We start from the raw sequence: 21,531 nt of genomic DNA on the forward strand, positions 1-21,531 counted from the left end.
GATGGGGGCTGGGGAAGGATGCATGAGATTTGTGGGTATGTTCGTGGCTTAAAGAATGCACAACTAAACTGAGATTGCTGACAACTCAGGAATATATTAACAGTTTCAATTTGCTGACCACTTTCACTTCTGCAGGAAGATGACTTTGACCCTGAATGCAGAATATCAAAGCAGAGATTCCCAAGCTCTGAAGACTTGCTACATTGTCTTGTTGGGTTTTGCATGTGTTGTCTTAATCTTTGTTTGCAGCACACTAGACACTCCCTCTGACATTGCAATTTTGTACCACCTTTTGAGATAATGGTGTAAAACTCTGGATATAACCAAATCTAGGCTTGGCATTCCCCTGGTAGAATTTGAATTTCACTGATCTGTGACATTCTGTTAGGATCTAGAAGGAGTCCTCTGTAACCAATCTTGTGACTTGTCTCTTGTCATGGTATTGAATCGCCTTGTATCTTGAAATGAGAAGGGAGGGAAATGTGTGCAGATGACTTTAAAAGTTCTGAGGGCCCCTCATAGAGGGCATACCTGAAAGCTTCTCTTAGCATCTAAGTTTCTTCTCTTTTAACCTTTCAGTACACAAGGGTCTGGATCCCTGACCCCGATGAAGTGTGGCGCTCAGCTGAATTAACCAAGGACTACAAGGAGGGTGAGAAGAGCCTCCAGCTCCAACTGGAAGATGAAACTGTGAGTGCAGTGCTGGGGGTGGGAGTGCAGAGCTCTCCTGAGCAGGGTTGGATGCTACATTGTGGCTAGAGCGTGTCCTGCCCGGTGGAGCTTCTGAGCCCCTGGCGTCCGTTCTGTTGCTGTTGATGGTGATGTATGTGAAAGTTGAAACCGTGAAGCTGCTGAGTGGATGGCCCATTACAAACAAGTGCCCATTGGTGTTAGCAGCTGAGAGATGGCGGGTGACTGAGGCAAGAATCTTCTCGGTGGAGTGGGGGGCACAGGAGGCTTCCCTCCGTGGGGTTGAGGCTCAGTGGGAGGTGAGGGGGAGCCACTTAGCATAAGAGCCAGTGCCTGGTACAGTGGTTGGGGTACCGGCTCTGGACCCAGCCTGCCTGGGTTGGGGTCCTGGCTTGGCCCTTGCTAGCTTTGTGCCCTTGAGCAAGTTAGCAATTTTTCTGTGACATGGGGGTGATAGTTTGTCTAGGGAGCGCATTAGAATAAAATGAGTTACTGTGTGGCATGTACTTAGAGTCGTGCCTGGCAGGTAAGCCCTCATTACATGTTATTTGCTCCAGTGAGAGGTTTTTTTTTTTTTTTTTTTTTTTTTTGGCTGTGTTGGGTCTTTGTTGCTGCGTACGGGCTTTCTCTAGTTGTGGCAAACGGGAGCTACTCTTCGTTGCAGCGCGTGGGCTTCTCATCACGGTGGCTTCTCTTGTTGCGGAGCACGGGCTCTAGGCGCGTGGGCTCCAGTAGCTGTCGCGCATGGGCTTAGTTGCTCCGCGGCATGTGGGATCTTCCCGGACCAGGGCTCGAACCCGTGTCCCCTGCATTGGCAGGCAGATTCTTAACCACTGCGGCACTAGGGAAGCCCCGAGAGTTTTTTCGTTAGTTGATTTTCAGGTGGTTTCGCTCAAAAGGAAGACAAGGTAGTAACCAGGAAATTGTATTCCTTCTAGAAGATCTGATTCAGTTTCCCTTTTCATGAGCCTTTTGTCACTACCCTTCCCTGTGATTTGTGCATTTCATGAATATTTGAAGGCTTGCACTGTGCTGGTCATGGGGGTTTATGGGTGATCGGTTGTGGCCCCGCCATTTGTGGGAGCTCAGTGCTGGAGGGCTCAGTGAACGTGAACACAGAAATACGGGAAAGAGCCTAAGGAGGCTGCAGTAGGCAGGGAAGCAGTAGACTAGGTACAGGAGGAAAGTGAGGAGGGAGCTGAGGTGAGGGTGTCCGGGGAGGGGCTGTGGAAAGGAGCCAGCATTGAAGACTCAGGCCCGGGTGGTCGGAGGGGAGCATCCAGGCAGGAGTTGTGCGCCAGAGCCCCGAGGCCTCAGTGTGTCCCCTTTGAGAGTGTGGAAGGAAGGGAGGCCAGTGCACCTGGAAGCCACTGCAGAAGGGGACAGATGGGACAGCCTGAGGCTGGGGATGCAGGTCGTGCATGCAGGGTTTACAGTAGGGGAGACTGCGAGATGGACAGGCTTTGAACCAAGTGGCCAAAAAAATCAAGATTTGGCTTTGGGATGGGTCAGGTTTGAGGGGCTGCAGAGCTGGCCTGGCCTGGAGTGATTATTGCCTCTCTCTGAACTGCAGGAGCACTGAAACTTTGTCCCCCATCCCTTAGCCTTTGATCATTTACTGTCTTACTGTTTTTCCTTCTTCCAAGCTCTTTGGTCCTGTCTTTCTAGGTAGTAATGACCTGCTTGAGAAATGGACCTTGTCTTAATGCTTTGCTCACATGTACTGAACAGTGGGTGGAGATTAACACATTGATTAGTAGGAAGGTTGAACGTCTTCCCCCTCCTAACTTCTGTTTTGTATCAACTTTGAGCACATCCCTTGGTAAACCTGGGACGGTGAGTTGGTTAGTTTGTTAAAAGTTGTTTACACTAAGGTGTGCTCACCTCCCCTTCCCCTTCCTGGCCTGCAGACTTTGCCAGCCTCCTCTTGGTTTTGAGGTGAGAAACAAAATTCCCAACAGATGGAATCATGTTTACCATGTTGAATAACTTTCCACCCCATGCCCAAAACAAAATAAAATTAGTTCACCCCCATGAATGGTGTATCTTCCACTCCAGCAGATTTCATTTCAGTTGATCTTGTAAGTGGGTGGGTGTTTTTTTAAGAGTTGTATGGAGGGAGTGTCTGCTGTGTTGCTAAAACAGAGCAGATGCTTGCCTCCCCAGTGGAGAATGCGTTCTACCCTGCGTGACTAATCCTGGCAGCTGCCCAGGACCCCTCCCCTGCTACATGGCCATCAGCTGTAATCAGAAGAGATGGCTGGGGCTGGAGGTTAGCAGTTCTGGAGAAATAGTGGGCTCTGAGCCTCGGACTCTGTCCAGGTCGCTCGTGGGCTGTGGTTTGTCCACTGCTGGCTCTGGGTTGTCATTAGGAGCGACTCAGCTGAGCTGTGGACCAGAGGCAGGAGAACAGAAGTTGGATGGCTGGACTCTGAATGTTTGAAGAAACTCCTCTGTAGCTAAAAGCATCTTTGATGTACCAGGTTGGCTGAAAAATCCACCCTGGAGTCTCTTTCCCCGCCCTCTGCTCCTCCCTCTGAAGTCCAATAGTGTGGGTTTAACTGTATCAGCAAAGGTTGAAAATAAACTAGTTCTCTTCTAAAACAGTAAAGTTCTTAACCTATGGCTTCTACCTTAGCAGTAAGTAACTTGTGTGCTCTGCTCTGTTCAAGGTGCTCAGGCCCCCCAGTGTTCCTCTAAAGATGTTTCTTTTCCCCTGTTGCTTGCTTGCTTCTTCTTTATTTGTTTACTTATTTGGGTAAAATATACAGAACATAAAATTTACCGTGTCGACCATTTTTAAGTGCACAGTTCAGTGGCATGAAATACTTACTCATTGTTGTGCAGCCATCACCACCATCCATCTCCAGAGCCTTTTTCATCTTGCGAAACTGAAAGTCTGTACCCATTGAATACTAACTCCGTATTTCTCCCTCTACCTGCAGCCCCTGGTAATCCCTGTTCACCTTTGTCTCTGAGTTGGATTCTTCTAGGTACCTCAGAGAAGTGGAATCATATAATACTTGTCCTTTTGTGTCTGGATTGTTTCAGCCCAATGTAAGATGTTTTCTGTTTAAGCCAGTGAGAAGATGGGAAACTTCTTGGGGGAAAAGCATCGTGTCTTCTCTTTTTCTCCCCACGACTGTGAAGGGTGCAAGGTATCTGGGTGTGCCAACCCTTAGCACAGTACCCTCTTTAGACTGGGTAAAGCACCTCAGTGTATGCAGACCTTGGTGATAAATGCAGCTACCTAATTCCTTGCGTGCCGTGGAGCTCTGCCTGGCAGACCTTCTCTCAGTTGCCCCCACTTCCCTTACAAACTGCTCACCTCCTGCCCTCTACTGGCAGGGAAAACTCTCCCCGTTTCCATGGTTTTGCGTTTAAATTCTGTTTTTCCAAACAAGTTTGTATCCCATGTCCAGGGCGAGTACTCCCTGTGTGCAAGGCCCTGGCAGTGTTCATGAGTGAGAGAAGGATGGGGAGATGTGAGCTTTAAGGAGAGCAATGTGCTCTTTCTGTGTCTGTGCATATCCAAGCCTGCTAATGTTTCTGGGGCCAGGGCAAGAATGGGGATGTAGCCTATGTCTGTTTAAATATTAAAAGCATATTTTATCAGAATTATTTAGGTAAATCTGACATTTCTAATTCTTGAAAAAATAAAGCATTTAATATATTAAAAAGAAAGTACTTGAATCTCTACTATTCGGTCTCCATCTAGCTGCCAGTATAAAGAACTGCTGCCTTGCATTGGGCATGTCATGTCTGTACCTACATATAAACAAATTTAAGAGGAATGTGACTTGTTCAGTACTGCAGGGTGTTCCTCATGAGTCAGGTTGGCAGTGGTTGCAAATACTGTACTAATTTGTGAGCACCTCTGAAACCACAATTAGAATGTGCAGAGAAGCAAGGCATTGGATATTCGACCCAACTGGGAACCGGTGTTTCATTATGTGAGAATTTTTTTTGCATTTGTGCTATCTGGAAGGAAGGATTAACAAGATAATTTGTCTTTCCTTTTATCTAAACGTCTTTGCTGCCCAATGCCTCCCCACGCTCCAAAGCAGTGTCTGTCTCTGACATTGGTGATGTTATAGCCCACCACACCACCCTTCAAGGTGCCTGGACACATTTGTCTTATTTCAAGGACACAGGGCAAGAGGTGTGCAGAAGCATTTCCCTGGGGCCTGATGGCGTTTGTCACAAGAGTGTATGTTGAGGGTTGCAGATCTCACTGTGTCAGCACTGAACGCTGATCCCAGGTGACAGAGGTACCATGTGTTCTTTAATAAGGTTATATTTTGCATTTGTGATGTTGGAGCCCTTTAAGATGCACGGTCCAGGGAAGGGCCCCTCTTGCTCAGGTCTAAGGATGGTACCAAACATATCAGGGTATTATAGCGAGGAAAGAGCAAACATGGTTCTTCAAGTCAAGAAGAGACAGACTCACAGAAGAGCTAGGACTGTTGTCCTTACACATTGGTGTACTCAGACCACATACCCTGAGAGTGCTCACAGAGCTCACATAAACCCCGTGCACAGAGCTGAGAGTATTTGGTGATACTTCTCTGGTAACAGCAAAGCCTCTGAGTGCACGTGACTTTGATTATTTCTTTTTTCTTCTTGTTTTACTGGTTTTTCCATTCTTTTTTACTTTTGTATTGGTTTATGGATCATCTGATACTTTTTATCTTTATCTTTGTTTTGTTCTCAATTGCTCAGTAATACACCAATGAGACAGTATTACACTTTGTTGATTGGATGGCAAGGATAATAAGGAAGACAATATTTATATCGTACATATGCAAAAAAAGTTTCCTTAAAGTTATAAAATAACACATTGCATATAAATATCTATTGGTAATATTGTTGCCAATACAATTAGTTATCTTGTCTACAGTGGTATTTTTTTAAATTAATATATTGTAAAATACACATAACATAAAATTTACCATCTTCACCATTTTTAAGAGTACAGTTCAGTGGCATTAAGTACATTTACATTGTCGTGCAATCATCACTACCATCCATCTCCAGATGGATCTGTGTTACTTAGTTACTATCATTGACCTCTTCCCCTGCTGTATTCATGATCTTTTCCATCAGTTAGGATACTTTGCCTGGCTGCTTCTGCTTAGAGGTTGGTGAAACAGTGATATTTGCCCCCAAGGGACATTTGGCAATGTCTGGATACATTTTTGGTTGTCATGACTGAGGAGGGAGGTCTGCCATTGGCATCTAGTGATAGGTAGAGAGCAGGAATGTTGTTAAGAGGTCCCTCCCCCAAAGAAACAACTATCAGTCCTAAATGGAAACAGTGCCAAAGTTGAGAAACCCTGGTTTAAGCCTGTAGAGGAAATGGTCCTGGACTCGCCATTGCTGAAAGACAGCATGTTAAAAGCTAAACTTTTATAACTCCATATTCTAACAGAATGTGTAAATTGTTTTCCCTGAAATAAATTGAAATCAAAAGGTTATTTTTGACTTCACATTTTTATACTGCTGTAATTTTGTTTATAATTTAAACTTCATAATTGCCTATTTTCATTTGTGCTTTTTTTCCTTTAATTACTTGCATCACCATTCATTCATTAGAAACAGTTATTATTGAGCAATTATTATATGCCAGGGTCTGGTTATACAGCAGTGAAAATGGTACATCTGTAGCTTTGTGGAGCTTTCAGTCTAACTTATAATGAATGTAATACATACACAAATATAGGCTTTAGAATATGAAAAGTTCAAGGCCAAGAATCTTTAGAAATCCATTAGAAACATGGTAAGGTGCTTGACTCTACCCCACTGCTCCCTCTGTCTTCACTCCCCAACCCCACACACTTTTTTGAAACCCCCTTGGGCAGCTACCTCGGAGTTTCTTGCTGACTTACTAAAGCAGGAACACTTACCATGGTAGAGGTGGCATGCAAACCTTCTACCATGGTTCTCAGCCCCCTTGCAGGTTATGTGGGACCCCATGATTACTTCCGTCCAGAGAGCTCTAGGTAGAATTCCTGTCTGTCACTTCCAGGCAGAAGCATAGAAGAGCCTATGGGAGTTTGCCATGCTCTCTTCTTCCTCTGCCTGGTGACGGTGGAGGCCACGTGTTAATGTCTGGTTGACCTTGTGGAGCAGAGCTTCCATCCCGTCCAGCCTTGGGTACCTAGCATGAATGAGAAAGAAACCTTTGTGGTACTGAGCCGCTGAGATTTCAGGGTTAATTTGTTATTTCTTCATAACCTAACCCTTCCTAACTAAGAAGTTCACATGAGTCACAGAGTATTTTATTTTTCAAGTAATTACATGCCTGTGCTTAGGCCTGGGCTAAGTGATATGAGGTGAAGAATAAGAAGGTTCTTTTTTTGTGTGTGTGCGGTACGCGGGCCTCTCACTGTTGTGGCCTCTCCCGTTGCGGAGCACGGGCTCCGGACGCACAGGCTCAGCGGCCATGGCTCACGGGCCCAGCCGCTCCGCTGCATGTGGGATCTTCCCGGCCCGGGGCACGAACCCGTGTCCCCTGCATCGGCAGGCGGACTCTCAACCACTGCGCCACCAGGGAAGCCCAAGAAGGTGCTTTTTAAGAAGCATGATCTTTTTGGAGACTGGAGAAGATGGAGCTGTAAGATTTAAACACAACTATCACAGAATAAGACACAGCAGAGCATTCATTAAGTGAATGTTTTTTGTATTCGTTTAGGACATAATGTAAACTGGGCTTTTAGTATGTGCTAAATGAACCTGGAACCACACACTTGTTATTATAGTAAGTGTAAGTGGATTCAAGCTTTGAGGTCTCCTATTTTCCAGGAGGATAGCTCAGAAAGAGAACACAGAAGAGAACACACCCACATCCACTGACCTAAGTTAAGTACTTTAGACCAATAAAGTTGGAAGGGCCCTTAAAGATTGTTGGGACCAGTCCTCCCATCTTACAATTAGGGAAGCTGTTGTCTGTGGAAATGAAGTGATGGACTCAACACCTCAGAGCAGTTAAGTTCAGTGGTTCTTAAGTTTGGCTGCGTGATAGAAACCCCCGAGGAGCTAAAAAAATTTTTGCAAAGCTCCAGCACAACCAGACTTCTTAAATCAGAGTTTGGGGATGGGACACAGCATAGTATCTTTTTGCAAGCTCCTCATGGGGTTCCAAGGTGCAGGAAGGGTTGAGAGCCACTGCTTTAGCTGACAGCCAGGACTTGAATACAGGGTTTAACTCCTAGTCGGTCTCCATTTCTGTGAGCCATGTGGCACCTCAGGGTCAGTACCAACTGCTTGCCTCCTGTTAACTCTGTTTTTACCAGCTTATCTTTTCTCTAGATCTTCTTCTTCTATGGGTAGATAAAGAAAACTTGTTTCTCCTACTCTACCATATATGCTGATTAGTAGCTCCAAATCTTTGTGTTGGGATTTGTCATTTGAAGATGTTTTTATGATTATGTTCTCTTGCTGTGGTACCATGTAACATGGACATGAGTTGAGGTGTGGGAGAGGTCATGAAAAGATCAGACATTTCATTCAACTGGTATTTTTAAGCACCTACTAAGCCTTATAGAATCACAGATCTACTGAGTTTAGAGCAATCTAGACCAACACTCTCCAAGAGGACATTGTGCTACAGTTGGATGTTCTCTATCTGTACTGTCCAGTATGGCAGTCACTAGCCACATGTGGCTATTGGGCCCTTGAAATGTGGCTAGCATGAGAAAGTGAAGTTTTAATCGTATTTAACTTTAATGAATTCAATTTAAATAACCATGTATTGGCAAGTGCAGGTCTAGACCAATCCTCTACCTTATGCCACCCTCTATATTCTCAAGTGTTGTCCAGTATCATTTGCTAGATAGACGGTGACCAATTGGAGACCCCCACCTGTTCCTGATTCCCAGCTCCTGGCCTTGGAGAGGAGAAGGTCCACTCCAGGTGTGTGACCGAGCATTAATTTTGTGAAGGGTGTTAACATTCAGCCTCCTCTTTACCTCCAAAGACCCAGTTATTATGTAGTGAAGTCTTTTGTGCAGAAAGTTCAATGTCTCTGATCGTGTCATAAACCCTTTAATTTCAAATAAAACCATATTAACCGTAAGTGTTCAACCCTAGCAGCGCTGTTAGAATCAAATACCTGCTAGAGAAAGCAATGTGTTCTTAAGGCTCTCATTCCCTCCCTCCCTCGCCCTGGATATACACAACCCCAGAAGTCTGTAGTTTTAGGATGCTGAGCTTGCAGCTCTCACTTCTTTGCTGCTGCTCTGGGCATTTTTATTCCTTATCAATTTTACTGTAACCAATACCATTGGCTTATTTTTGGACCATGTTTTCACAAAACTGCCTATGCCTTTCCCTCCACACGCTTGGGGGGAGAGTCTTTTGAAGGGAGATTCATCTGAGAAAATATGGAATGCCAGCATTTCTGCCTCAGGGTTTAAAGATACCAGGCTCAGGTCCCAGCTTTCTGATCTGAAAAATGAGGGGTTGTCTGGGGGAGCTCTGTGGCTCTGCACCTGGCTGTCTCTGTGCTGCTTACCAGGGAGGCAGGGTGGAGAGCCATGTGGGAGACCAGAGCAGACGCGCTCCTGCTGGGCAGAGGGACATCCGCATTGGGAAGTCTTTCAGAGGGCTCAGGGAGGAACATCTGGTTAGAGTCCCAGTGACACCACCCACTCTGCTGGAGATGAAGGGGATGAGGGAGCAATTCTAGAGTTTAATGAAATAAAAATCAACTCTCATCAGTCTCCATTTCCCACTTGTTTCCCACCTCTTGGAAATTTTATCTGCATCTTCATGGTAGTTGTTTGCTGGTCTCCTGTATGAAGTAAGTTTGATAAGAATAAAAGAGCCTTTTCACAGAAAGAAAAGAGCCTTGATTAATATTTTAAAAATCCCAACAACAGAAAACTGTACAAAAGAAAACCTCACTAACACAGGTAGCCATTGATATTTTGTTGGGACGTTATTCCAGTCAGACTTTAATATACAGTTTTAAATAAATGGAACCCTATCATAGATTTCATACTGTAACATGCCTTTTGTTAGATGCAGCAGAATGCTGTGGGTAGCTGCCTGACCGTAAATACCGGGCTGTGTCGTGCTTTACTTCTGTATTTACAGCTTCGGGAGTTGATACATTTGCTCATTTGTAAGATTGTCTCCTGGGGCCAAGGAAGAATATATTTATGAAAAATTCTGACAAGGTGTTGCCACCTGCCCTCCAGAAAAGTTAAATCAGTCTGAACCCTTTTTGCCCACACCCATCCTGGGTGTCAGTTTTTATGTACTTTTGCTTAGCTGATGGATAGTGGTGCTAATAATCTTTTATTTGCGTCTCTTTTGTTAATGGTGAAGTTGAATAGTTTTTCACATATCGTCCATTTGTAGTTCTTACTTTGTGACTTGTATTCCATGCACAATTTTCTGTGAGGGTATTGGTTTTCTTTTTGATTTCTTACAACTCTTTGGATGTTAAGAGTATTCTATTAAATAATGCAGAATAACTGTTCCCTTCTCTCAATTTACTCTACATATGGTGTGTTTTATGATGGTTTTAAAGTTTTAGGTTATAGTCAAATTAATGAGTATTTCCCTACATTGTTCTGGCTTTTGTCTCACCCCTTAAAGGTACTTCCTTTCAAAGCTTTTACGAAGATTTGCCCACATTTTCTTGTTGGTTTTATTTTTCTTTTTTCATTTAATTTCTATTTTCTTATTGGTTGGTTTTATTTTTCTTTTTTCATTTAATTTTTATTTTTTTCATCTAAAATTTATTTTAATATGAGGGAGAATAGAACATGGACTCAATTTATTTTTCCTAAATGGCTGCAAGTTTACCTACCACTACTGAAAAATCCCTTTTAACATTAATTTGCTATTTTGATGTCATCATGAATAAATTACCCATACGTGCTTGCATTTATTTCTGGACCTGCTATTTTGTTTCATTTATCTGTCTATTTTTTTTTTTTTTTTTTGTGGTACGCAGGCCTGTCACTGTTGTGGCCTCTCCCGTTGTGGAGCACAGGATCCGGACGCGCAGGCTCAGTGGCCATGGCTCACGGGCCCAGCCGCTCCACGGCATGTGGGATCTTCCCGAACCGGGGCACGAACCCGTGTCCCCTGCATCGGCAGGCGGACTCTCAACCACTGCGCCACCAGGGAAGCCCTATCTGTCTATTTTAAAACCATTACCACAGTACTTTAATTTAAACCAATGCCATAGTAGCTTTAATAATATACCTTAATATCTGGTAGTACAAGTCCCTCTAAATGTGGGACAGGAGAGAGCACTGAAAGACTTGTATAGAATAGTGATTCTTAAAATATGATGCATAGGGACTTCCCTGGTGGCGCAGTGGTTAAGAATCTGCCTGCCAATGCAGGAGACACGGGTTTGATCCCTGGTCCGGGAAGATCCCACATGCCGCGGAGCAACTAAGCCCGTGCACCACAACTACTGAGCCTGTGCTCTAGAGTCCACGAGCCACGACTACTGAGCCTGTGCTACAACTACTGACGCCCATGCGCCTAGAGCCCGTGCTCCAACACGAGAGAAGCCACCACAATGAGAAACCCGTGCATGGCAAGGAAGAGTAGCCCCCGCTCGCTGTAACTAGAGAAAGCCTGCATGCAGCAGTGAAGACCCAACACAGCCAGAAATAAATAATTAATTAAAAAAAATATGATCCATAGGCCACCAGTACAGAGCTACGTGGGGATTTTTAACAACTGATGTTCCTGGTCCCTGCCCAAGAGCTCCTGAACATAAGTTGTGTTGAGGAAACTTATTTATTTATTTACTTACTTACCTAGCTAGCTAGCTAGCTAGCTAGCTGCGCCGGGTCTTACTTGTGGCATGTGGGATCTTTAGTTGCGGCATGTGAACTCTTAGCTGCGGCATGTGGGATCTAGTTCCCTGACCAGGGATCAAACCTGGGCCCCCTGTATTGGGAGTGCAGAGTCTTAGCCACTAGACCACCAGGGAAGTCCCAAGGAAACTCTTCTTACAAGCTCTCAGATGATTTTTAAGAACACCATAAGAAACTTAACACTCAGATAAAACATGGTAAACAACAGTCAAGTTCCTTCTGTTTAAATATTAAAGAACACTACCTTTTTATTCATTACATCTTTTTTTTTCACACACACACACACACACACACACACACACTGTATTTTATTTTTACAAGAGATAAACTGACACCAAGCATTGTAAATAGATGACCACAACAAAAGCAACAATGATTATAAGTACCAAACACGAAACACACTCATACTATGTCATAATATTGACATTCAGTCCAGTAATCCTCCACTGCAACGGCTCCTTTACTTTGCAGTGAAAATTGATTTGTATACTTTTTACATCTGAGTCCTTGTGGGATTTTTTTTTTATTCAAACAGAAAGTCACAAAAATTATAATCATCCTCATCAGTTCACTCAGTTCCACGTAATTAATTATTTTTTTCATCGTGATCTTTTGTTAGCACTTTTATGAGTTCATCAGTTTTCCATTAGAGTTCTGAAAATGCTTATTCATTCAGTTCAGCAGTATAGTCAGTTACCAGAAACGTGTACTTGTCAGATTCTTTTCCATGAATTCCTTGAAGATGAAACCCTTTTATAGGAACATATTTGCAAAAGCATCAGAGTACACCCAGAACTGTCTGTAAATGACAAAAGACTTAAAAATGACCATGGTTAAAGATTTGATGAAAGTTCATAATAATGCAATTGACAAGAAAATTTAGTTATTTCTGAGATATACATTTTAAAGTAATAACTAGAATTAGGACTTATAACATTATACCAGAACATACAAGATTTTTAGAAATTTCATGTAGTGTCTGAAACATTTATATTAACATATTTCCATACAAATAACCCAAAGAAAGTTTAGTATTAGTTGTGTTTTTGTTGTTTGTTTGTTTATACTATAGGTTCTTATTAGTCATCAATTTTATACACATCAGTGTATACATGTCAATCCCAATCGCCCAATTCAGCACACCACCATCCCCACCCCACCATGGTTTTCCCCCCTTGGTGTCCATATGTTTGTTCTCTACATCTGTGTCTCGACTTCTGCCCTGCAAACTGGTTCATCTGTACCATTTTTCTAGGTTCCACATACATGCATTAATACACGATATTTGTTTTTCTCTTTCTGACTTCACCCTGTATGACAGTCTCTAGATCCATCCACGTCTCAACAAATGACTCAATTTTGTTCCTTTTTATGACTGAGTAATATTCCATTGTATATATGTACCACAACTTATTTATCCATTCGTCTGTCGATGGGCATCTAGGTTGCTTCCATGACCTGGCTATTGTAAAGAGTGCTGCAATGAACATTGGGGTGCATGTGTCTTTTGGAATTATGGTTTTCTCTGGGTATATGCATAGTAGTGGGATTACTGGATCATATGGTAATTCTATTTTTAGTTTTTTAAGGAACCTCCGTACTGTTCTCCATAGTGGCTGTATCCATTTACATTCCCACCAACAGTGCAAGAGGGTTCCCTTTTCTCCACAACCTCTCTAGCATTTGTTGTTTGTAGATATTCTGAGGATGCCCATTCTAACTGGTGTGAGGTGATACCTCATTGCAGTTTTGATTTGCATTTCTCTAATAATTAGTGATGTTGAGCAGCTTTTCATGTGCTTCTTGGCCACCTGTATGTCTTCTTTGGAGAAATGTCTATTTAGGTCTTCTGCCCATTTTTGGATTGGGTTGTTTTTTTAATATTGCACTGTATGAGGTGTTTATATATATTGGAGATTAATACTTTGTCCGTTGATTCCTTTGCAAATATTTTCTCCCATTCTGAGAGTTTTTTTTCATCTTGTTTATGGTTTCCTTTGCTGTGCAAAAGCTTTTAAGTTTCATTAGGTCCCATTTATTTTTGTTTTTATTTCCATTACTCTAGGAGGTGGATCAAAAAAGATCCTGCTGTGATTATGTCAAAGAGTGTTCTTCCTATGTTTTCCTCTAAGAGTTTTATAGTGTCTGGTCTTATATTTAGGTATTGAATCCATTTTGAGTTTATTTTTGTGTATGGTGTTAGGGGGTGTTCTAATTTCATTCTTTTACATGTAGCTGTCCAGTTTTCCCAGCACCACTTATTGAAGAGACTGTCTTTTCTCCATTGTATATCTTTGCCTCCTTTGTCATAGATTAGTTGACCATATAGGTGCGTGGATTTATCTCTGGGCTTTCTATCTTGTTCCATTGATTTGTGTTTCTGTTTTTCTGCCAGTACCATATTGTCTTGATTATGGTAGCTTTTAGTATATTCTGAAGTCAGGGAGTCTGCTTACTCCAGTTCCATTTTTTTTCCCTCAAGACTGCTTCAGCTATGCGGGGTCTTTTCTGTCTCCATACAAATTTTAAGGTGATTTGTTCTAGTTCCGTAAAAAATGCCATTGGTAATTTGACAGGGATTTCATTGAATCTCTAGATTGCTTTGGGTAGTATAGTCATTTTCACAATATTGATTCTTCCAATCCAAGAACATAGTATATCTCTCCATCTGTTGGTATCACCTTTAATTTCTTTCATCAGTGTCTTATAGTTTTCTGCATACAGGTCTTTTGTCTCCCTAGGTAGGTTTATTCCTAGATATTTTATTCTTTTTGTTGCAATGGTAAATGCGAGTGTTTCCATAATTTCTCTTTCAGATTTTTCATCATTAGTGTATAGGAATGCCAGAGATTTCTGTGCATTAATTTTGTATCCTGCAACTTTACCAAATTCATTGATTAGCTCTAGTAGTTTTCTGGTGGCATCTTTAGGATTCTCTATGTATAGTATCATGTGATCTGCAAACAGGGACAGTTTTACTTCTTCTTTTCCAATTTGTATTCCTTTTATTTCTTTTTCTTCTCTGATGCCATGGCTAGGACGTCCAAAACTATGTTGAATAATGGTGGTGAGAGTGGACATCCTTGTCTTGTTCCTGATCTTAGAGGAAATGCTTTCAGTTTTTCACCATTGAGAATGATGTTTGCTGTGGGTTTATCGTATATGGCCTTTATTATGTTGAGGTAGGTTCCTTCTGTGCCCACTTTCTGGAGAGTTTTTATCATAAATAGGTGTTGAATTTTGTCAAAAGCTTTATCTGCATCTATTGTGATGAACATATGGTTTTTATTCTTCAATTTGTTAATATGGTGTATCACATTGATTGATTTGCATGTATTGAAGAATCCTTGCATCCCTGGGATAAATCCCACTTGACCATGGTGTATGATCCTTTTAATGTATTGTTGGATTCTGTTTGCTAGTATTTTGTTGAGGATTTTTGCATCTATATTCATCAGTGATATTGGTCTGTAATATCCTTTTTTTGTAGTATCTTTATCTGGTTTTGGTATTAGGGTGATGGTGACCTCATAGAATGAGTTTGGGAGTGCTCCTTCCTCTGCAATTGTTTGGAAGAGTTTGAGAAGGGTGGGTGTTAGCTCTTCTCTAAATGTTTGATAGCATTCACCTGTGAAGCCATCTGATCTGAACTTTTGTTCGTTGGAAGATTTTTACTTTATTTTATTTATTTATTTATTTTGTTTTTGTTTTTTTGCGGTATGCGGGCCTCTCACTGTTGTGGACTCTCCCGTTGCAGAGCACAGGCTCCAGACGCACAGGCTCAGCGGCCATGGCTCACGGGCCCAGCTGCTCCTTGGCATGTGGGATCTTCCCGGACTGGGGAACGAACTCGTATCCCCTGCATCGGCAGGCGGACTCTCAACCACTGCGCCACCAGGGAAGCCCTTGTTGGAAGATTTTTAATCACAGTTTCAATTTCATTACTTGTGATTGGTCTGTTCATATTTTCTGTTTCTTCCTGGTTCAGTCCTGGAAGGTTATACCTATCTAAGAATTTGGCCATTTCTTCCAGGTTGTCCATTTTATTGGCCTAGAGTTGCTTGTAGTAGTCTCTTAGGGTGCTTTGTATTTCTGCGGTGTCTGTTGTTACTTCTCCTTTTTCATTTCTAATTTTATTGTTTTGAGTCCTCTCTCTCTTTTTCTTGATGAGTCTGGCTAATGGTTTATCAATTTTGTTTTTCTTCTCAAAGAACCAGATTTTAGTTGTATTGATCTTTGCTATTGTTTTCTTTGTTTCTATTTCATTTATTTCTGCTCTGATCTTTATGATTTCTTTCCTTCTGCTAACTTTGGGTTCTGTTTGTTCTTCTTTCTCTAGTTTCTTTAGGTGTAAGGTTAGATTGTTTATTTGAGATTTTTCTTGTTTCTTGAGGTAGGCTTGTATAGCTATAAACTTCCCTCTTAGACCTGCTTTTGCTGCATCTCATAGGTTTTGGATTGTCGTGTTTTCATTGTCATTTGTCTCTAGGTGTTTTTTGATTTCCTCTTTGATTTCTTCAGTGATCTCTTGGTTATTTAGTAACGTATTGTTCAGCCTCCATATATTTGTGTTTTTTACGTTTTTTACCCCGTAATTCATTTCTAACCTCATAGCATTATGGTCAGAAAAGATGCTTGATATGATTTCAATTTTCTTAAATTTGCTGAGGCTTGATTTGTGACCCAAGATGTGATCTATCCTGGAGAATGTTCCATGTGCACTTGAGAAGAAAGTGTAATCTGCTGTTTTTGGATAGAATGTCCTATAAATATCAATTAAATCTACCTGGTCTATTGTGTCATTTAAAGCTTCTGTTTCCTTATTTATTTTCATTCTGGATGATCTGTCCATTGGTTTAAGTGAGGTGTTGAAGTCCCCCACTATTATTGTGTTACTGTCAATTTCGTCTTTTATAGCTGTTATCGGTTGCCTTATGTATTGAGGTCCTCCTATGTTGGGTGCATATATATTTATAATTGTTATATATTCTTCTTGGATTGATCCCTTGATCATTATGTAGTGTCCTTCCTTGTCTCTTGTAACATTCCTTATTTTAAAGTCTATTTCATCTGATATGAGTATAGCTACTCCAGCTTTCTTTTGATTTCCATTTGTATGGAATATCTTTTTCCATCCCCTCACTTTCAATCTGTATGTGTCTGTAGGTCTGAAGTGGGTCTCTTGTAGACAGCATATAGATGGGTCTTGTTTCTGTATCCATTCAGCAAGCCTGTGTCTTTTGGTTGGAGCATTTAATCCATTCACGTTATGGTAATTATCGATATGTATGTTCCTATGACCATTTTCTTAATTGTTTTGGGTTTGTTTTTGTAGGTCCTTTTCTTCTCTTGTGTTTCCCACTTAGAGAAGTTCCCTTAGCATTTGTCGTAGAGCTCGTTTGGTGGTGCTGAATTCTCTTAGCTTTTGCTTGTCTGTAAAGCTTTTGATTTCTCCATCGAATCTGAATGAGATCCTTGCTGGATAGAGTAATCTTGGTTGTAGTTTCTTCCCTTTCATCACTTTAAGTATATCATATCACTCCCTTCTGGCTTGTAGAGTTTCTACTGAGAAATCAGCTGTTAACCTTATGGGAGCTTCCTTGTGTGTTATTTGTCATTTTTCCCTTGCTGCTTTCAGTAATTTTTCTTTGTCTTTAATTTTTCTCAGTTTGATTACTGTGTGTCTCGGCGTGTTTCCCTTTGGGTTTATCCTGTATGGGACTCGCTGCGCTTCTTGGACTTGGGTGGCTATATCCTTTCCCATGTTAGGGAAGTTTTCAACTATAATCTCCAAATATTTTCTCTGGTTCTTTGTGTATCTCTTCTCCTTCTGGGACCCCTATAATGCGAATGTTGTTGCGTTTAATGTTGTCCCAGAGGTCTCTTAGGCTGTCTTCATTTCTTTTCATTCTTTTTTCTTTATTCTGTTCCGCGGCAGTGAATTCCACCATTCTGTCTTCCAGGTCACTTATCCGTTCTTTTGCCTCAGTATTCTGCTATTGATTCCTTCTAGTGTAGTTTTCATTTCAGTTATTGTACTGTTCATCTCTGTTTGTTTGTTCTTTAAATCTTCTAGGTCTTTGTTAAACATTTCTTGCATCTTCTCGATCTTTGCCTCCATTCTTTTTCGAGGTTCTGGATCATCTTCACTATCAGTATTCTTAATTCTTTTTCTGAAAGGTTGCCTATCACCACTTCATTTAGTTGTTTTCTGGGGTTTTATCTTGTTCCTTCATCTGGTACATAGCCTGCTGCTTTTTGATCTTGTCTTTCTGTGAATGTGGTTTTTTGTTCCACAGGCTGCAGGACTGTAGTTCTTCTTGCTTCTGCTGTCTGCCCTCTTGTGGATGAGGCTGTCTAAGAGGCTTGATGGGAGGGACTGGTGGTGGGTAGAGCTGACTGTTCTTAATTACATCTTTGTATTAATTACATGTGTACAGGTGTCAGTTATATATCCTGTCACTAAACATATTTTGAGTATTTATGTAGTCCAAGTGCTATGTATGCTGAGAGTACAAGGATAACACCTTGTATTTGAGATTTGACTGTACGATGTGTGGTCATAGGCCCTAATTACACACACACACACACACACACACACACACACACACACACACACACACACACACACACACACACACACACACACACACACACACACACACACACACCAAGCTCCTATTATACTCTAGGTTAAAGTAAAATTACTGCTCGCAGTTAGGTTGGGGAAAAATATGTGGACAACTTGAATGGAATTATGGAGAGCAGTTTGCTAGTTGTAAGGTAATCCAAAAAAAAAAGTGAGTGCGTTGGATGATGGGAGAGAGAGTAAAGAAACAGCAGCATCACATTGGGCAAACCAAAGAAGCTTTCCTGGATGGGAGAAAGAACAGTACAGCAGCTAGAATTAAAGACTCAGTATTTTTGCATTGAGAAGCAGAAGAACACTTTATTAAATCTACCTGTGCTTCCTGAATTTCTCATGTCATTCAGTCTTTTACCTTGATACACTGGGATTATGTTATCAGCAAATTTTCTACCTGAGCTTGTCACTTATGGCAACACAGGTATTTTGTTCAACTCGCTTTGTTTAAAACGTGTTATTTATCTTCACTTACGATCATGTTAGGGTAGCCATCCTAGCCAACAAGACAGGACATTGAATACCGGCTAAATGCTTCATAACTGTGCCTTTTTGTGTTTGTCACTTGCCTTTCCTTAGATTCGGGAATACCCCATTGATGTCCAAAGCAACCAGCTTCCCTTCCTGCGGAATCCAGATATCCTGGTGGGAGAAAATGACCTAACTGCCCTTAGCTATCTACATGAGCCTGCAGTTTTGCATAACTTAAAGGTCCGTTTCCTGGAGTCCAACCATATCTACACTTACTGTGGTAAGTGGGGTATCTATTGGCTGTGTGTGTTTGAAAGTGCTTACAGTCTTTAGACTTTACCTGTTAAACTCCAGTGGTTAAGAATCCTACTTTCACTCTCATTATAAGTGCCTCTCACCTGAGACCCTTGAAATGTTTGCAGTCAGTGAATGTGGCTTAATTAGGCTGCCATACCTCTCTGTGGGAGGACTGGTGTTAATCACAGCTCAAGCAGGGAAGAATTGGGCCACACCTTGTGGCTTGATGGTCAGGCACATTCCTGGAATCAGTAGGAAAGCAGTAAATCCACCCCAATGTGCCAGCTCAGGCATTTGCTCTCACTGTGGAGCGCACTGACGCAAATGTACAGCTGGCTTGTTTTTGTTTTTTATTGACTTTTTATTTTATATTGGAGTATAGGTGATTAATAACGTGCTAGTTTCAGGTGTACAGCGAAGTGATTTAGTTATACATATATGTGTATCTCTTCTTTTTCAAATTCTTTTCCCCTTTAGGTTGTTACATAGTATTGAGCAGAGTTCCCTGTGCTATAAGTAGGTCCTTGTTTGTTATCCATTTTAAATATAGCATTGTGTACGTGTCAGTCCCAGACCCCCTATCTCTCCCCACCACACTTCCTTCTGGTAACTGTGAGTTGATTCTCCAAGTCTGTGAGTCTGTTTCTGTTTTGTAAATAACTTCATTTGTACCCTTTTTTTTTTTAAGATTCTGTGTATAAGCGATATCATGATATTTGTCTTTCTCTGTCTGACTTACTTCATTCAGTATGACAGTCTCTGTGTCCATCCATGTTGCTGCACATGGCATTATTTCATTCTTTTTATGGCTGAGTAATATTCCATTGTATATATGTACCACATCTTCTTTACCCATTCTTCTATCGATGGACATTTAGGTTGCTTCCATGTCTTGGCTATCATAAACTGCAGTGAACATTGGGGCGCATGTTTTTGTTTTCTGCTTGAGAAAGGGTTACCTTTCTGTCTGACCCTCTCACTTGCCCACGTGCAAACATGTGCATGATGAATATTTGTTGAATTCATGATCAGAAACCATGACAAATGCTTTTTTAAATTTACTTTTTAATTGAAATATAATTGATTTACAATGTTGTGTTAATTTCTATATCCTGGTTTATCCCAGGATATTGAATATAGTTCCCTGTGCTATGCAGTAGGACCTTGTTATTTATCCATTCTATATGTAGTCGTTTGCATCTACTAACCCCAAATTCCCATTCCATCCCTCCCCCACCTCACTCCCCCTTGGCAACCACAAGTCTGTCCTCTACATATGTGAGTCTTTTTCTGTTTCATAGGTAGGTTCATTTGTGCCATATTTTAGATTCCACATATAAGTGATATCCTATGGTATTTGTCTTTCTGACTTCACTTAGTATGATGATCTCTGTTTGCATCTATGTTGCTGCAAATGGCATTATTTCGTTCTTTTTTATGGCTGAGTAGTATTCATATATATACACACACACATACACACACACACAAATACATAAACACACATACACACAGACACACCCCACATCATCTTTATCCATTCATCTGTTGATGGACATTTAGGTTGTTTCCATGTCTTGGCTATTGTAAATAGTGCTTCTATGAACATAGGGGTGCATGTATCTTTTTGACTTACAGTTTTGTCTGTATATATGCCCAGGAGTGGGGTTGCTGGATCATGTGGTAATTCTATTTTTAGTTTTCTGAGGAACCTGCATACTGTTCTCCATAGTGGCTGCACCAACTTACATTCCCACCAACAGTGTAGGAGGGTTCCCTTTTCTCCATACATCTCCAGCATTTGTTATTAGTAGACTTTTTAATGGTGGCCATTCTGACTGGTATGAGGTGGTGCCTCACTGTAGTTTTGATTTGCATTTCTCTCATAATTAGCGATGTTGAGCAGCTTTTCATGTGCCTATTGGTCATCTGCATGTCTTCTTTGGTGAAATGCCTATTTAGGTCTTCTGCCCATTTTTTGATTGGGTTGTCTGTTTTTCTGTTGTTGAGTTGTATGAGCTCTATGTATATTTTGGAAATTAAGCCCTTGTTGATTGCATTGTTTGCAAGTATTTTCTCCCATTCTGTAGGTTGTCTTGTCTTTTCTTTTTTATGGTTTCCTTCACTGTGCAAAAGCTTGTGAGTTTGATTAGGTCCCATTTGTTTATTTTTGTTTTTATTTCTATTGTCTTGGGAGACTGACCCAAGAAAACATTGGTATGATTTATGTGCCATGACAGATGCTTTAAAGAAATGTCCTAAAATTTCTCTCACATTTTTCTTGAAATTTCTCAATTTCCCCCATCCCACATTTTGGCTTCTCTTTTTTAGACTATTGTTAAGTGCTATGGTGAAAACAAGAACCCTAGTTTGAGGGGCAAAGCATTTTAGGATCTGGTTGCAGAGGCAGCTGAGGGCTTCTTTGTGGGGGGTTGTCCCATTTGTCCTTCAGTGCCTTGGTCTTATCTGTGATCCTAGGTGAGCCCTCAGGGGGTCAGGGTTCTTTTCATTGTGATATCCCACTTTGGTTTGGAATTGGCCAGCTGGCTGCTAAGTTAGGGTGAGCTTCTATGCCAGATTTCG

The 21,531-nt window shown here is 41.4% G+C and overlaps 1 protein-coding gene across 2 annotated transcripts in view; it reads left to right on the forward strand.

The window, feature by feature from the left end:
• MYO5B (myosin VB) overlaps positions 1-21,531 on the forward strand; it is a 384,462-nt gene that overhangs the window by 154,874 nt on the left and 208,057 nt on the right. Inside the window, exons 1-3 of one of the 2 annotated variants that reach the window (XM_079943249.1) lie at positions 212-439; positions 580-690; positions 18,763-18,934. In XM_079943249.1, the coding sequence (XP_079799375.1) occupies positions 437-439; positions 580-690; positions 18,763-18,934 (286 nt within the window). In that variant the 5' untranslated portion in view covers positions 212-436. Of the gene's footprint in view, positions 1-211; positions 440-579; positions 691-18,762; positions 18,935-21,531 lie in introns of those variants that run through there. The other variant, XM_079943248.1, reaches the window with a different exon arrangement.

This window comes from Stenella coeruleoalba, assembly GCF_951394435.1.
Source record: "Stenella coeruleoalba genome assembly, chromosome: 14".
NCBI classification, from domain to species: Eukaryota; Metazoa; Chordata; class Mammalia; order Artiodactyla; family Delphinidae; genus Stenella; species Stenella coeruleoalba.